The 16,592-nt window shown below is 42.5% G+C and overlaps 1 protein-coding gene across 1 annotated transcript in view; it reads right to left on the minus strand.

Moving 5' to 3' along the window:
• SCFD2 (sec1 family domain containing 2) overlaps positions 1–16,592 on the minus strand; it is a gene marked incomplete at its 5' end in the record, with an annotated part of 205,566 nt that overhangs the window by 112,894 nt on the left and 76,080 nt on the right. Inside the window, one exon of the mRNA XM_009885027.1 lies at positions 1,549–1,798. Coding sequence (XP_009883329.1) covers positions 1,549–1,798 — 250 coding nt within the window. The remainder of the gene's footprint in view (positions 1–1,548; positions 1,799–16,592) is intronic.

Genomic DNA, 16,592 nt, shown 5'->3' on the forward strand with positions numbered 1-16,592 from the left:
CTTCAGACACCCATCATGCTTTTAATAGTCCACCCACTATGTAAAAAGACAGAAGGAATTTTATTTCATAAACTGAAGAATTTTTGAACTGAAACATCCATTCACCTGTTCATTTGCCCAGAAGTTGAGAGCAAACGCCCAGATATTCACTTTTATTCAGGAAACATGCATGCTGGAAATCAGGCATGCAAGTATATTCGTAAAAACTATGGAGTTATTGACAGGTTATGGAACATAAGACAAGCACAGTGTCTATTTTGATCTCCATCTGCGCTTGCAACTGTGTAACCTGAGAGGATGAAGAGCAACACGGGAAGTATCCCTGTACACAGGAACCCAGCTTCTCTTTGGTACTCGACTGAAGTTTTAGAGACTTCAAATCTTCCCATATTTAGGTTTGGCACAATGAAGGGAAATTCATAAAACTGTGTACCAAAACACTGTCAATCATAGGAGAAAAAGCAAATTATGAAAATGGAGGTTTAGAAATGACTGCACCGTATCCAGTAGAAGACACCACTGCAGTTGTACAAAATGTGCAGTACATATTGAAAAACAGGAGAGCAAAAGTCTACAAGAAGCCTGGAATACTGGGGGTACCATGGCCAGAAGCATTAAAATAACAGCACAGTGCAAATATGACTGAACATGCCCATTTCTACCGTAAGAGCCTTTTAACCATTAAACTGTTTTACACTCAAAGCAACAGCAGAGTGGTCAGGCCACATTTTGAAGCAGAAGCATCCACAGGGAGTAATACCAGAATAACCAACAGCGGAATTACTCCACTGCCCTTGAGACTCTCCATTCTTAGTTCAATCGTAAGCTCCTCACAACAGTTTGATTTATGTTCATACCCTACCTCAACGGTGACCTGGTCGATGACCTGTTCCCTATTAGTAAATATTGAGAAAAGTGACAGCAGGAAGCAAGATCCCTTCTGCCATTCAGATACACCACCCTCGAGCCATAGTTCATTAATGAATGTTTTTTAACAATTTTTTTTTTTTTAAATGTGACACCAGCAGCAAGAGGTTAGGACTTTTTCTACTCCACGAGTGCTCATCTAAAAAAAGGCTTAGCGTGCTATTTTTAAAGGCTAATGTTCATGTCGTTTCAGCAAAAAGCTCAATGTTGGTTTTAGACACATTTCTTCTTTTATGCCACACAGGCCAGCTCCTCGTATTCACAAAACAACTGTGGTTCACTGAACATGCTTCCAGGATTAATTTTGACTTCCCAGGGTCAACTTTACACTGATCAATGAAAGAAATCGTGGAAAAGCTTACCTTATGAAAACACACAAACTTAGCCAACCTTTAACAAAAAGAACAACTTGTAGAGCTTTCATCAGACTCAGCACTATTCAAGAACAGCCCGTCAGCACTTGGCATATATGAACATGGGAGATGGAACGAATCTACAGGAAATCCTTGTGCTTACTCACGTACCCTCAGCACCACAGACGAGTCAAGCCGCTTTTATGTGTTTGTCCCAGTTCCTGTGTTCACAGCCATCCAGTTTCTCACCACACAAGCAGAATCTTACCTGTTATTTTCTGCAGCACAGGAGATGGTTCTGGCTCATCACAAATGGCCTTGACTAGGGCCTTTTTCACCTCTTCTTCGGCCGCGTCCAGCTCTTTTCCACTTTTGATTTCTCCGACCACAGAATACATGTATACCAGCAAGACAAGGAAGTCCTCGCAGGTATAATCATCTTTCGTTCTCTCATTGTGAGACTTGATCATTGGCAATAACTGGTTCAAAACACTGGGCATTTCTGACTCGCCAATAGTCTGAAAAACAGAAAGAAGATCATGCCAGATTGGCCCTGGAGTGCTTATCAGACATCAGACATACTCCCGCCTGCATCCGCAAGTTATTATTTCTCATAATAGCAGTGCTCATTTAATGAAGCATCGTTCAATATTTGCATTCTCATTTGTCAGCACATCGTCCTATGACTTATTTGCAGCTCAGATAGCAAATTTATTAGTTTCCTGCAAGTTTTTTCCTCAGCACTCACGATAGCAGCCTCTTAGCACTTGAAAAGCTTGAAGATTAGATCTTCTCCATGTACCAATAAGATGTGAGGATGGGAGCATCAGTCTTTGCGGTATGGGTAAAAATGGTACAACACACAAGGTCAGATACTTCCTCTAAATTCTGGTCCTCCTCCTTGGGCCTGATTTTGTACTTGAGCAGGGAGTTCAAAGCCCAGCTCCTACTCACTTCAGTTGCTCTTGTGAGCTCTCAGCACATCTGCAAACCTAACCCTATGCTTTCAGGTCAGAAACCCACAAAATTAGAAACAGAGGGAACCACCTGTGAAGTGTGTGGTTTTAAGTGACCGGTGGGGTTTCCTAGAGGAGCTAGGCAGGGCAGCAATCACCTGCATGGCGTGTGCCCTGACCCCCTTCTCCCTCTGCCTCCTTCACAGCACACTGGACAGCTTCTCAAGCCATCTAACAGGGGTCTTCCACACCGAAAAAACCTTCTGTGTTGGGCAGGTGAGGCTCATTCCCACAGCACATCCACGCTGCGAGGTAAGTAAGGCAAAGGACATGTGGAAGCGGGGAGAACTACGTGACCGTGAGGCTGAAAGATGACCATAATGTGTATATGAGGAGAGGAAGGCTGGCAGAGAAAAGGAGGGGGAAACTGAGGGTGTGCTGGGATGTCTTAGGTCCTCAGTAGTTGAAACCACACTTGCTGCTTCTCATCTCTGTGGGAGAGGTGTCTGTACAGTTTTCCTGTCGTCGTAAAAAGGAGACTTCAGGCATGAATCCCCTGAAGCACCATGCTGACATCCACATCACCCAACACCAGGGCTGGGGTTTAGACCCACCGTGCCAGTCTCTGCCATTCAGGACAGCGGAGTGACTAATCGTAGCGGCAAACTGGCACCCTCGCTGCGCACACACACCTGCACATTGACATCTCCACACACTAGTCTTCTGCTGTGGGTTAGTTTGCAGCTCAGCAGTGGGATCGGGCGAGAAGCGGGGCCAGTGGAAGGAAAGCAGGAGGAGCAGGGTCCCTCTGCGTGAGGAGCAAGGTGTGGGAGGAGAGAACAGCTGTTCTCGCTCGGTAGCATTGCTCGGATCCATCCAAGAGGTCTCCCGCAACACCAGCACCCTGCCCCTTGCCCTGCGGTCACCAAACAGCCCCCTGTGAAAACCTGTGGGCCAATTCACAGTGTACAGCAAAACATCAAATCTCTCATAGTCCAAAGAGTCATGTCTGCAAACATTTATTCTTGGTTGTTACTACAGTAACTTCAAACAGACTAGTCATAGTAAATGGGCACCAGAGCCAATAATATACCCTTTAAATAGATCCACAATAAGTAAATAACATTCAAAACAAACCAACCAGAAAGAGACACAGGTTTATACAATAACAAAATCATGCAAGTAGGTTTATCGCTGCTTTTAACTGCAATAATTTAGTTCTGAGGTTTTCTGACAACCGAGTGTTTTTTTTCTGAAACCTGGGCAGGGATTTCAGAGTCTAACTTTAGGAACACAGGAACTGAAAGTTTCGTGTCCGGGCATACTCCGTACAACACTTCAAGAGGTCCCGGTTTTGGTTCTATTTTGTTTCAGTTGTTTTTTGACAATCTCATAAACACTAACAAGCATCTCATGAACAGTTATTTTTATACCTACACCGATCTACTGCAAATCACGATCATAAAGCAAGCACAAATTACCCAAGCTCTCAAGAAACATTTTTCCAGCCTGTGCTATAGCAAACAACACTTCTGCGGACTTTGGGCCCCACCCTGCTCCTGACATACCAGTTTTGCCATGGACCCATCTTTCAAGGGACTTTAATGTGGTCAGATGTTACGTTCCTATTCGAATACATACCTTAGAGAAGAATTCTCTGACTACCCACATGCTAAACCTAACAGTAAGTGCACACTGCGGACTCGAAGCAGTAAATTACAAAGCTACAGTGGTCAAAAGCATGTGGGAGCCAAAAAGGAACTTTTAGAAATCCGAGAGGGGTTGGCGCAATGTGTGTGTTTGGGCAAGGAGCGTTAAATCCCATGCACAGCAAGTCCAGGCATTGCTCCACCTGGGAAGCAAGTCTATGGTGTTTGGCGCCGGTCTGGCATACGCTGGCAGCTGGGCCACCCTCAAGGCAAGGCTGCCGGCTCCCAAATTTCAACTCAGCCCTGCCCCAGCTCAGTATTACCTGCTCTCTTCTCAAGAAGTGACACAAACAAATTCTTGTCTGTATGCCAGTACAATAAATATCAGATCATCCAGATCCTAAAATGGAAAAAGACAGAACTTCGAGGAATTCAGAGGTATGCAGCTACCGGGACGCCACCTGCAATGAACAAAAGTCCTAAAAATCTAAGAACTGAAGATTAACCTACATGAGGAGTTATTCTGGAGCAGATGACAAACTTCAATCTATATTAATCTGAATTCACTTTTAAGGCGAGGCAAGCCCCATGCCAGGTATTACTGATCATCTACTGGCGCATCATCTATTCCCTCCTTCCCTCCCAACACACAAATTCTCTACTTCACCCCATCTCTAAACGTCTCATAGCATACTCCTACAACACCACAGATGAGTTCTTGAAAAAGCTGTATTTTGCATACACAAATTTTCCAAATGCATGGAGCACTGAGAACGCACACGTTTGTATAAAACAGTAGGGTCAAGAGCTCCTGCTTGAGGACAGCAGCTCCTGAAAGTACACGTGTACAGCATCTCCGGCAAACTTTCAAACATACATGATAACAAAAAAAAGAAAAGGGTCTAAACTTTCAGGATGATTTACTGTAGGGCGGGCTAAAACTCAACAACTTAAAGCAACAATTGCCACCTCTTATCTTCAAAGGAAAAATGAAAGAGAAAAAAAAATATTAAAGAGCTATAATAAAACGTTAACTTCAGAACGCACGTAGGGTCTTTCTGGGGTATGAACTTCTCTGGAATGTTTTTCCCTTATCTCTTGGGAAATGGCACTACAGAGGACTTCAAATGGAACTGCCAAGTTTCAGAGGCTATTTTGTCCAAACCGGCCAGTTGGACTGGAGCGTGCATGAAAAAAAAAAAAGGGACTTGCAGCCTCATTGCAGAGCACAGCTCCGCAGGGAGCTGGGAAATTTGCCTCAAACAAACTCCACTGGCAGATTGTCATTATCTGGCCACCTCTGATGATTTAGGGGCTCCCTGCACCGCCTAACAATCAATCAATTACCCTGATTGAACAACCCTAAAACACAAGTTTTAAAAATGTAACTACCCATGACCCAAATTTCCTGCTGGTTATGTTGGCCTCAGGTTAGCCCCATTTGTCTATCATCAAGGGAGCCAATAAAAATAATAAAAACAGGTCAATTCTGAGCTTTCCAAAGGCTGTATAAAAACATTAACGCTGCTTAATGCAGAGCCAGTTAAGGCCCAAGCTCTAACGCCTTCTGCTCGGTTGTATCGTTTGGACATTTTAATGCTATAACCATATATTCTTCAGAATCCAGGGAGAGTTTGTGATAGATTTTTGTTGTTTTCCATTTCTTTTCTCCACCCTCCTTAGTTATTTATTTTTATAACTTAAGCTGTGTAATAATTTACTATCCCTAAGGGTAAATGAACTGACGTCAAATTGCTGATTTTTGCAAAAGGCCTGAGTTTTGGCAGATGGGAGGATAGTGAAGAAAGTACAAAAATAAGTTTTTCAGTTTTTTAAACACTGAACATGATATTGTGCTTCAAAAGTGACATTTAAAATGTGATTTAAAGGATCTACAGGAATTAAGAGGAAGTGCAATAAACCCATGAAAAAATGTTTTGCATTTCTGTGAAAGGCATTTTTTTTCAGTATTAAATAAACCTGTAAGAATCTAAAGCTGTATGTATCATTAGACATCTTTTACACAATAGAAAACAGAGTGTGCTGGGGAGGAAGAGAAGAGGAGGGTCAGAGTTTACTTGAATTAACACGTGTCCCTGACAAAATTGAGAAGAGAACTGAGCACTCTAATCCCTGCGCTTCCAGCCCACTGTCCTCAACACATCATTAAAAATATTAAAGCAAAAATCAACTTCAAGCAAGTGGAATTTATTTTCTTTTAAAATCCAGGAGGAAGGAGGAGATAAATCTTAAGAGACTACTTCACTATGTAAATATTCTAGTGGCTTTCCGTTTAGGAAGCAAAACACGTTTAATTCCTTCAGAGGTCGCATGAGTTAACCGAACTTTTTGGAATGGGAACCACGCAGCTTTAAAACAGCGAGGAATTCTGTTGGGGAAAAACAAAACTAAAAAACAATCCCCAAATCCAGCTGCAGGTAAGATCAGCAGAAGGATCAGTGGAAACTCACAAGCCCTTGGGTCATTTGCTGCCCCACAGTCCTGGACTGCCCTGTTTAATAGAAGCTCCTTTTATTCGTAACTTAGGCGGGAAGAGAGGGTTCATGAGTTGTGGAATAAGCAGCTTTCCAATGTTGCTCTATTTGATTTGCCATTTTTTACCTGGATCTGACATTTTGTGTTTCGTGATTTTGCCACGCATCGTATTAACTTCCTCGGTATCCAGACGAAGGCAGAATATTCTAGTTGCTAAGAGTGACAACGGCACTGAGGGAGGACCTCATGGGTGTGCAAAACCAGCTCAGATCCTTGGATGGCAACAGATCTCTGCAGCAGTAGTCATCTTAGTGAAAACAAGAGGCGCTGCCAAGCTAAGGAGGAGTCTTAGCTGCCTGCAGTGCTCAGCTGCCCATAAATCAAACACTGCAGTTCTTTTCCTCGCTGTTTTACACTGTTTGGCCACCTGAGATTTGGGGTTGATTGCACATGATTTCCATATGGGTGAGAAGATGTCTGTACTCCCTACTCCCAGCAAAACAAGCATTTCATGTATTTAGTTTTCATTAAATGGCCTATGGGTGACTAGTGATTTGACACAATAAATAAGTATGATCTTGCCACGCACATTACATTTTTCCATGTGAAGCTCTAGAAATCATTATAATTCTTGACTTGGGCAGGTTTAGATAAAAATGTACCTTCTCTTTGTCTTCCCTTTACATATTTGTAGGGTATGATTGAAAAATAACCAACCCAAAACACAACGCAAAAAATAAAGGTCTTCGAAGCGCTACACTCTCACCATTAGGAAAGCACTCAGTCTGACAGCGTCAAAATATATAGCATGCAATTATTCAGGCAGGCTGTTTAAGAAGAGGATGAAATCATTTTGATAACTGAAGCCCACCGTTTGTAGCTTCCTTTTGCAGGAAGTGAGTTTGGATGCCAGAAAAGTTTGAGTCTCAAGCTGATGTTTCCAGACGGGGAGGGTCGAAAAAGCTTCGCCTTGCAGGGGGAAGGAGCAAACTTTAGCCTTAGGGGAAAGCAGACAAAGCATCCAGCGAACTCACAGCAGCTTTAGAGTGGAGGTGTGAGATGCTGGCAGTAAATGCTGGCCGCTTCCAGTAAAAAAAAGTCATTAAAGATAAGGAGAAAGATCACATTGCCTTTTGTTGGGGACCAAAACAGGTTTATGACTTGTCCCATCCATACCAAGAGACTTGCATCTTCCTCTCTTTAATGGCAGCGTCTGTCTATTCACTTGATAACCAATACACAAATCCGCCAAGAACACATGTATAAAGAAAATAGTGGAGAACTAAACTGAGAGATACAGGAAAGAGTAAAAGCATCTAGGACCTGTCTCCCCGGTCATTACTCTTAATGACTCCTCTGTCTTTAATGAAATATCCCTATGGAGCCAATTCTATCTGCTGTCCCCTTTTCTGCATTTATCACCCACTCTGAGCATTGCCCCAGGAACCATATTCTCAAAACTGCAGAGACAATTTCCAGGCAGCCCTTGTAGACAGTCTTAAAATTCTACCATAAACCAATAAAAACCAAATAAAAGAAAACCAGTAAGCTTTTTAAAAGCTATTTTTAACCTGGCTCATGCTGTCAAAGACACAGATTCACATTCATCCTACGTGCATGCTCTCCCTATTGGCCTTTATTCCTGCTTTCTGCCCACCACAGCAGGCTCTTCCCTCCGCGCCTGCTGAAGCGTTTCTGTGACTGTGCATGAAAACAAATCGTTTTAACCAGACTAGTTCTCTGCTTGGGTTTACTGCTTGGCCACAGAAACACTTACACTAGCCATGAAGGCCAAGGATTGGACCGCTTCCTTATGCAACAGTGCTGGCTTGAAGCCAGAGATAAAGGTTGCCAAGAGATATAAAAGAAAATTATATAAATAATCACCTGCTCTTTGGATGACTTCTTCAATACGCTGTCACACGGCCAGATTCCTAATTGGTGTCTATCAGTCAACACTGCAGACATCAACAGTCCTTTGCCAATTTGTACCTGCTGAATATCTATCCAGGATGTTAGCACTTACTGCAAAGCACAGCGACCAGTCAAAAGCAAGAAAAATTAACTTACAACATAAAGCTTTTAGAAAGCACAACATTTGTAAGCTCTTCTGGTCAGAGATAAATTTTTTTAACATGTGTCTTGCATAATTCCAAAAACGGACCACCGACACTTAACAGCTAATATGTGATAACAACAGAAATATTTAAAACAAGCTGTTTGAGCCCTATCATTTCTAAAACCAAAACAAAAACAAAGCCCAGGACAGTTCTTTCAGCCGGTAACTCCCTAGCCCATGATTATGACCTAAGCAATTGGATTCCACCTATAACCCGAAGCCAAAGTAGTGTATTCCAGTATTTTTCTTTAACCTAACTTCCTTAGGACATAAAAAGAAATTATATTTTGAACAACATAATTAAGATTTCCTCTTATCACCTTTCTCCTGTCTTTACTGAGCATCACAGTTGTTAAACAACAATTTCCCATTTTCAGTCATCTTGCAACTTCTTCAGTTATTTTTGTTTCTTGTGTTACAAGAGGCAGATTCGGCTACTATGTCAGAACTGCAAGACTTACACATACATTTTGAGAAAATTTAAATGCCATCACAAAAGCTTCTAATAAACCCACTGATACCTAATCTTCCACAGTACAGAAATCACCTCATCCCAGTGAGTTATGCTGTCTGGCAATGTATCATTACATCCTACGGTCCAATTTTTCCGTCTCTCTTTGGAAACCATCTACATGTACAGCTGTGTTAAGATGTTTTAATGGGTTCATAGGGGCTCAGCAGCAACGGCATTACTGAAAAAAAGGATATTTAATAAGTCTGGATTTTATTAGACAAAGCTCTGGAAGTATAAGGACAATTTTTCTTAAATCACCGCATGTCTGACATAAGAGACTCATCAGCAAGTTAAAAAGGGAGTACTTCCAACCTACTCAGTCAAAAGCTTTTAGCTGTGATGGCTTCTACAGACACGGTAAAAACATGAATCAGCACAGCTAAACCGGAGTCAGAAGAACGAAAAAGGAGCACAGGCACAGTCAAGATAAAACACGTATTAGAGAAAGATCTTGGTGCTATGCATGTCAGGATTTTTTATGTGTTGTTTTTTGAGGTTGCTGTTTGTTTGTTTGTTTTTATAAGCCTTGGGATATTGGGAAAACCATCAGAAGATGGTAGGGGTTCAAAACTGAGAAAAGGGCACAGGGATAACATAATATCCTAGGAGGTTAAAGCTCACATCGGCTTTGAGGAGAACAATGGGAAAACGTTCAGCCACTACAAAGCAAAGGATAAGGATACACAGGGACAAAAAAAACCCCAAAAAACAAATAAAAGGGGTATAAATCAAGAAAAATATAGTAAAACCATATCAACCATTCAATAGTGCAGACCACATCTGCAGAAGAAGGGGACTCTATCCTGGGAGATGGTTACTGAAAAAGATTTGTGAGATGCTCTGGACAAAGAAAAGGACACGAATCCCTGCTTAGATCACTAGCTATAACCCCTCAGGTTGGAAAAACAGATGACCCAGAGGGGATAACAGATCTAAAAAATCATGAGTGGACTAAAGAAGGCAGGTAGGGATTGATTGCTCACTCCCTGTCCGAGCACAAGAACTAAGGAGCAATAAACAAAGCTGGTAGGAGCCAGTTTAAAAAGCAAATTAAACAGAGATAGTTCTTCATGCAATTTGCTCAGATGTGGAACTCCTTGCCAAAGGTTGTTGTGCTGCTAAATTCTTATGTGGGTTCACAAAGATGATGGGAAAACTCACAGGGGGGAAAAAATTCCGTCACATATTAGTAAATACACAGAAATGAAATCTGTTCCAGAACGCAAAATGGTCGGAGCTGGGAGTGTATCATATAATCTTGTCCTCTTCTCTTAATCTTCTGCAGGCAGCTGCTTTTGGGTACAGTTAGAAAAAGCAAACTGGCTCAGCTACATTTTTGATCCAATCCAGAATGGACTTATTTACATCAAAGCCACAGCAAAAGGACCGATATAACTACAAAATACATTATCCATGGGAAAGAAGTAGGGTAGCAGGTTTCTTACAGTATGTGGCACCGTCAGGATTAATTCCGATATATCATGCCCAGTTCCAGCGTCTACATTTCTAAGAAGCTGTGGAAAGCTAAAGATAATGTTGGAGAGAGTTAATAAAACAACTAAAAGAGTAAATTTCTTCAGAGTGAGAGACAGTTGGCTTATCAAAAGGGAGAATAACAGTTATATGTATGTCTCTTCAGACAGAAGACAATTTCAGAGTACGAGACAGCTCTTGAATCTAGGCAAGAAAGGCACAGAAAAAACAAGCAAAGTTGAAACTGATTTTTCCAATTCTCAAGTTAGTGGAGATGTTCTCAGTGGCGTGCATATTTCAGAGAGACTTTGGAGGGTGAAAGGGCAGAAAGCAAGCAGAAAGCACAAACTCAGTGGTCTCACGCAATAAAACACTATGCATAAAAAGCATCTGGTGAATAAAACCATAAACTCTCTGGCACAGTGCTTAATTGCAGTGAAAAGAATTGTGCATTGCAAGGGAAAAATACTTTAGAAATAGCAGAAAGGATAACAGTAATAGATATTGAAATACTGGACATGCTGTGAGGGCTGGCACGCCACAGTAAGTTATAAAAGGACAGTCAAAACAACCCCATCTTGTGCCTTTTCCTCCACATTCTTGCCTTTTGAGGCACCTCTTCTCTCTCAGCCCTTTGTTCTATGCACCATCCTTCACTCCTACGTCAGTCTAATGTCAGATGTTCCAGAAACTCCTCAGAGCTGCAGGGAAACTTCCAGACCTTTGGTGATGGGTCAGTCCATGGTGGACACTGGTACCAAAAATTAAAAATTGGGATGGCCTGGGACAAGGGTGAAACGAGAAAACAAGTCCTAACAGGTGAAAAACAAAAGGAGTTTGGAGCCCACTTGACTGTTTAGGTTCATTTGAAAGAAATTTGCTTTCTTAATGCTGACGGCTTTTTGTGTTTAGGTGTGTTACCTCACCATCAAACTTTTTTAAACAAATCCAGTCAACTTCTGCCCCAGGAGTTTGATATTAACACACAATCAGGAAATTTATCATGCATTGCCACAAGCACCAATGCCAGTTTGAGCTAAAGCATCATACAAATCAAGATTCCAATTAAGTTAGGGCCAAACATGCACCTGAAAGCTTTTAGTGATGCTCAGAGATTATACTGTTACATAAAATATGCCAAATAAGGATACTATTTTGACCAAAACATACCCCCTTTCACAGTATTTCTGAGATCCAACTTTTTGATGACAGTTGCAATGTAAATGGATGCAGATCTGAGCAAAGCAGCATTCTCTCTCCCTACCCCTTCTCTTTCGCTCCTTTTCTTAAAAAAGGCAAAAAAAACCCTTAATTAAAATCTACCACTAAGTTAAACATACCTGCCAAAAACTGTTGGAATTTACCAAAACACTAGGAATTGAAACTCCTACTAGTCAAGAAACTTGAAAGACATTCAAAACATCAACTTGCATGAGATGGTCGTATGAGACTAGATGCTGCATCACGCTACTGCATTTTACAGATATGAATTTAAACAGCAGCTAACTTGGTAATGTTTTGCATTGTCTTTAAAATATTTTATACCTCGGTATGCAGATAGACAAAGACATAATATATGACGTAAACCACAAAGCAAAAATATATGGCCATGGGAGGTTTGCAGAGGAGAAGATCCCACTGGTCTGCCCACAGTCCCGGCTGGAACCACAGGAAGGAGACAGAATGGCAACACAAAGACATGCAAAGGCAGATTATCAGTCCGCTGCAGAGCACCACGGCTGTTAATCAGTACAGTAAATGTTATCACAATAGACTACTGACATTTCTAGCCCTTGTACAAGGCTCACCATGCTTTAAACAGGCTTCGGGCTTTCATGGTGATTAAAGGCAGATGTCACATGCATGAGTAAGTTTGTAACTTAGGAGACCCATATCCATTTTTGTGTGTGGAAGGGATCTTTCATTGACAGGACATCTTCACTGGAGGATGCTCGCTGTGGCATGATTTGCACAAGGAAGAACATTTTCCTTCCCTTTTTCAGGCTGGGAAGAATAAACCAATCTTAATTATACAACTGTACCTCATCCTATGAAATGTATTAGGCTACAACTTTAATTTTCCTGTCCAGTTTTCCATTGCCATTGAAACCATCCATTGCCATTGCCAACCGATCAGGTTACCATCTTTCAGAGAGCAGCAGATGGCAGAAACAATAGTGATACTTCAAAGTAAAGGACGGGGTTTTTTTCCCTATAGACGTGCAAAAACTGCAGCCGCAATGACTACTGATCATATATCTAATATAAAACATCAAGTGAAATACAGGCTTAGGCAAAATGACAATTATTTTTCCACCGTGACAGTGCTATGGTGAAAAAATTCTGAAATCCCATTCTTTTCCTCTTCTCAACCCATCCCAGAAATGTTTTCCTGGTCTAGAGGCTAAGAGTTCTCTCACCAAGCACAGTTTAAGTCGACTGCCTGTGAGCTGCTCCTTCAGCTCCTTAATCGAGCAGGAACCCTCAACGCTGGTATTCACAAGCCATGGCGAATGGACCGCACGCCCTGGGTTGGACACACCTGTGCATGGGGGTATATGACCTTTTAGGATGCCAGTTATTAGAAAGTATATCCAACACCTGCTTGTCAGTCATGATGCTCCATGCCCCTTGGCCCATGTGCTCTTCCCGCTGTTGGCATGTGTGAAGAGCACTTTTGGCTCCTTTCAGCGCTCCCATCTGTGCTGGGTGGCACTGGAGGTGGTTTTGCAGCTGCCTGCATCCTTGTTCTGGATGGAGAAGACGTGGGGCTGCTCTTCCACCGCCAGCTGCAAGGGCCATGTGAGGGCATCCTATCTGCCAGGCATTGCTCCTCCCACACCTCCTCCCCATCCATTTGTCCAGCACGAGCTACAACTAGAAAAACAATCCTGGCTTTCTGTCCCCCTGGGGTTTCCCTCCCACTCAGCCGAAGGCCTGAGTCAGCACAAGTATCCCTCATGATATCACATTTGTGCAAAGGAGCCGACTGGAGCACAGGACATCTGGTCCCAATATCTAAAAACGCTTAAATCATGCATGTCATTCAAAACATTTAAGGACTTCAGTAGTTTTCAGTTACTTTCATATATATTTCCTAGTTGCTTCATGCAGAAAGGATTTCTTATGTTCAAGTTTCACTCTGAAGATCTGAGGAAATGTATATTCCATGCCATTTTAACCGGGAAAAAAAGCCCAGCCTTAAAGATAAGCTCAGGGGTTTCCTAAGTTACATTTATATTAACGATTTTTTAAAATTATTCCAGGAAAATACCATAATGTGCTGAGTTATAATACTTGCAATTCAGACTTCAGTAACAGGCCAAAAAAAAGTTGGTTGTATGTGCAATGCTAAAAAAACCTAAACCAAATCCAACAAACAACCCTCCCCTCCCCCAAATTTGGTTGTATATGCCAGACGGTGAGGTACTAAGATATTTTCTAGTTCCCCATTGTGCTTTTTGGTAGGAGAGAAAGGGTGCATGGCCTAGTGGTCAGGCACCGGATGGAGACTGGAGATGGATGCCCACCATGTTTGACTGTGAGCTTCTTGCTTTTCTCCACCTGTAAGCAGCGGTAGCTTCCCCATGCTACCAAGCATTAATTCAGGTGCTCTGATGGTCTGATGCCAAGTCCCAGGTCCGAGTAATAACATTCAGTGCAGCAAATAATTCCCTTTGCAGCCCCGACATGCGCTGCAAGTCATGGCGGCCTGAGGCCAATAGAGCAGAGGCACACTCTGAGCCCGCTGTAGCCTCTTTAGTTGGAGTGTCAACAGCCATCAAGCTGTCACGGGATGGAGCTCAGTATTACAGGCTGAGAGAGTTGGGGTTGTTCAGCCTGGAGAAGAGAAGGCTCCAGGAAGACATTATAGCGGTCTTCCAGTCCCTAAAGGGGGACTACAGGAGAGCTGGGAAAGCACTTTTTACAAGGGCATATAATGATAGGACAAGGGGAATGAATGGCTTTAAACTGGAAGAAGTTAGATTTAGATTAGATATTAGGAAGAATTTTTTCCCTATGAGGGTGCTGAGGCACTGGCACGTGTTGCCCAGGGAAGTTGTGGATGCCCCATCCCTGGAGGTGTTCAAGGCCAGGCCGGATGGGGCTTTGAGCAACCTGGTCTGGTGGGAGGTGTCCCTGCCCATGGCAGGGGAGGTTGGAACTCAATGGTCTTCAAGGTCCCTTCCAACCTAAATCATTCTATGATTCTATGGCTAACTGGCTTCCTTTTCAAAAGCCAGGATGGGTACGTCTATGTACCTCACAGTCTCGCAAGAAAGAAAATATAGCGCTTTGATATCATTTCTATTCTTCTTCTCTGGCTCCCCGCACCTCAGGGTGGGAGTGCTTCCAACCTCTACTGCTTCTACTGCAGCGTACGCATACCACTATAACAGCAGAAAAATACTAATTTCTTTTTTGGCAACTACTAGAAAATTCTTCACCCCCTCCACAGCACAGAGAGCTCCTGCTTTTCTAACAAGCCGTCTGTCAGTCCGCTCTCAGGACACAAGAATGAGACATTTGGGGCATAAGTGATATTCCGTATGGAGACACCACTGCAAGAAAAAAGAAGAGGTATGAGAAACCATAGGTTGAATGAGAGAATCCAGAGGATCTTGGTTATATATTACAAGTCACAAAATACTTTAAGTCATTTGTCTGAGACTTGGATCCCATTTTGGAAGGCTGAACAGTATTACAAAGCTCTTTTAGACACTGTTTATTAACATCAAAATGAAATATGAAAAGCACTTTCTGTTAAATCCAGGACCTGGACAACTCTTATAACGTGTACCCTAAGTAAACAAAGTAAAACGGCAATGCAACAGCTAGAAATAAAATTGTGTGTTAATACTAAAAATAAAAATATATTTTTTTACTCGACTAAAGTATATTTAATTCTTCTACAAATAAACTTCCAAAATATCACTATCACAACTAAGTTACCCCCAAATGTTACAATACAAGTAGCTACTCCAGCCATCAGCTGGGACCCTCATATCCCAGAATACTTTCAGTTTTCCTGGAGCAGACATTCCGACCTCCCCAGCAGACAGCGCTGCAGGCCCTAGCAAAGATCACAAAACCCACAACATTTTGATGCTGTTTAAGAACGGCAGCATCCACCAGGGAAGGGAGGTGGGTGGGTGGAGATAAATCCAGACACAGTTGTTTTCTCTTTAAAATTTCACTTTTTTTTTTTTTTTTTTTCCCCAAATAACCACTATGGAAAACCTAAACCAGTTTCAGGGCAGTCTTTTCTCCTGGCTCCAAATAATTTCCCTCCACCACCTCAGTCACGGCCACTTTTGTCAGATTCCAGCAAATTACCGGTTGGTGGTCTCGCTCTTCTACCCCAAGCTGTATTTTAATTAGTCAGAGCGTTGAGAAAAGATTATTGTACAAATATTGGCGAATCTTCAAACAAGAGTACACGCTGTCCATTTTATTCACAATGAAAAAGCTCTTAAAGAGATTTCGATAAAGATTTGCCTCCTGCTTGCAGCCCACGTTCGTAATGTTTATATAAGTGGGGGATATAAATCTTTTTCAAATGAACCCCACAGTTTTTAAACCAGCCTTGTTATAAACTGCCTGTTTCCGTTTTGCCTGCCTAAGCAAGCAACGCAGAGCCTGCTCGGGATAGACTGGAACTAATTTAATGTGCTCCAGGTTTAATCCCCATCCTCCCGGCTTTTACTGGCAGATTTTACACAAGAGGACTACTGCTGACTTGAACAATGATTCATGCGATAAGTGGGGTTTGATTTGTTTTTCCACGTCAGAAAGCATGCGACAGAAACGCCACCAAAATCAGTTTAAGAAAACACGGCCCGGTCAGAGCCAGATTAAAAAAAATAATATAATAATAATAATTATCATGCTTTGACACTTTGGCTCCCGCTGCCCTGTTCGGGCCAGGCCGGGGATGGCAGGACCAGGGATAGAGGGGTAGGGGATGGTGGAACAGGGACCGGGAATGGCGGGGAAGGGGATGGCAGGACTGGGGATGGTGGGAGCACGGATGGTGGGGCGGGGACCGGGGATGGAGGGGCAGGGGATGGCAAGGCAGGGACCAGGGATGGTGGGACCGGGGAT

This window comes from Charadrius vociferus, unplaced genomic scaffold (assembly GCF_000708025.1).
Source record: "Charadrius vociferus isolate BGI_N301 unplaced genomic scaffold, ASM70802v2 scaffold134, whole genome shotgun sequence".
Taxonomy (NCBI): Eukaryota; Metazoa; Chordata; class Aves; order Charadriiformes; family Charadriidae; genus Charadrius; species Charadrius vociferus.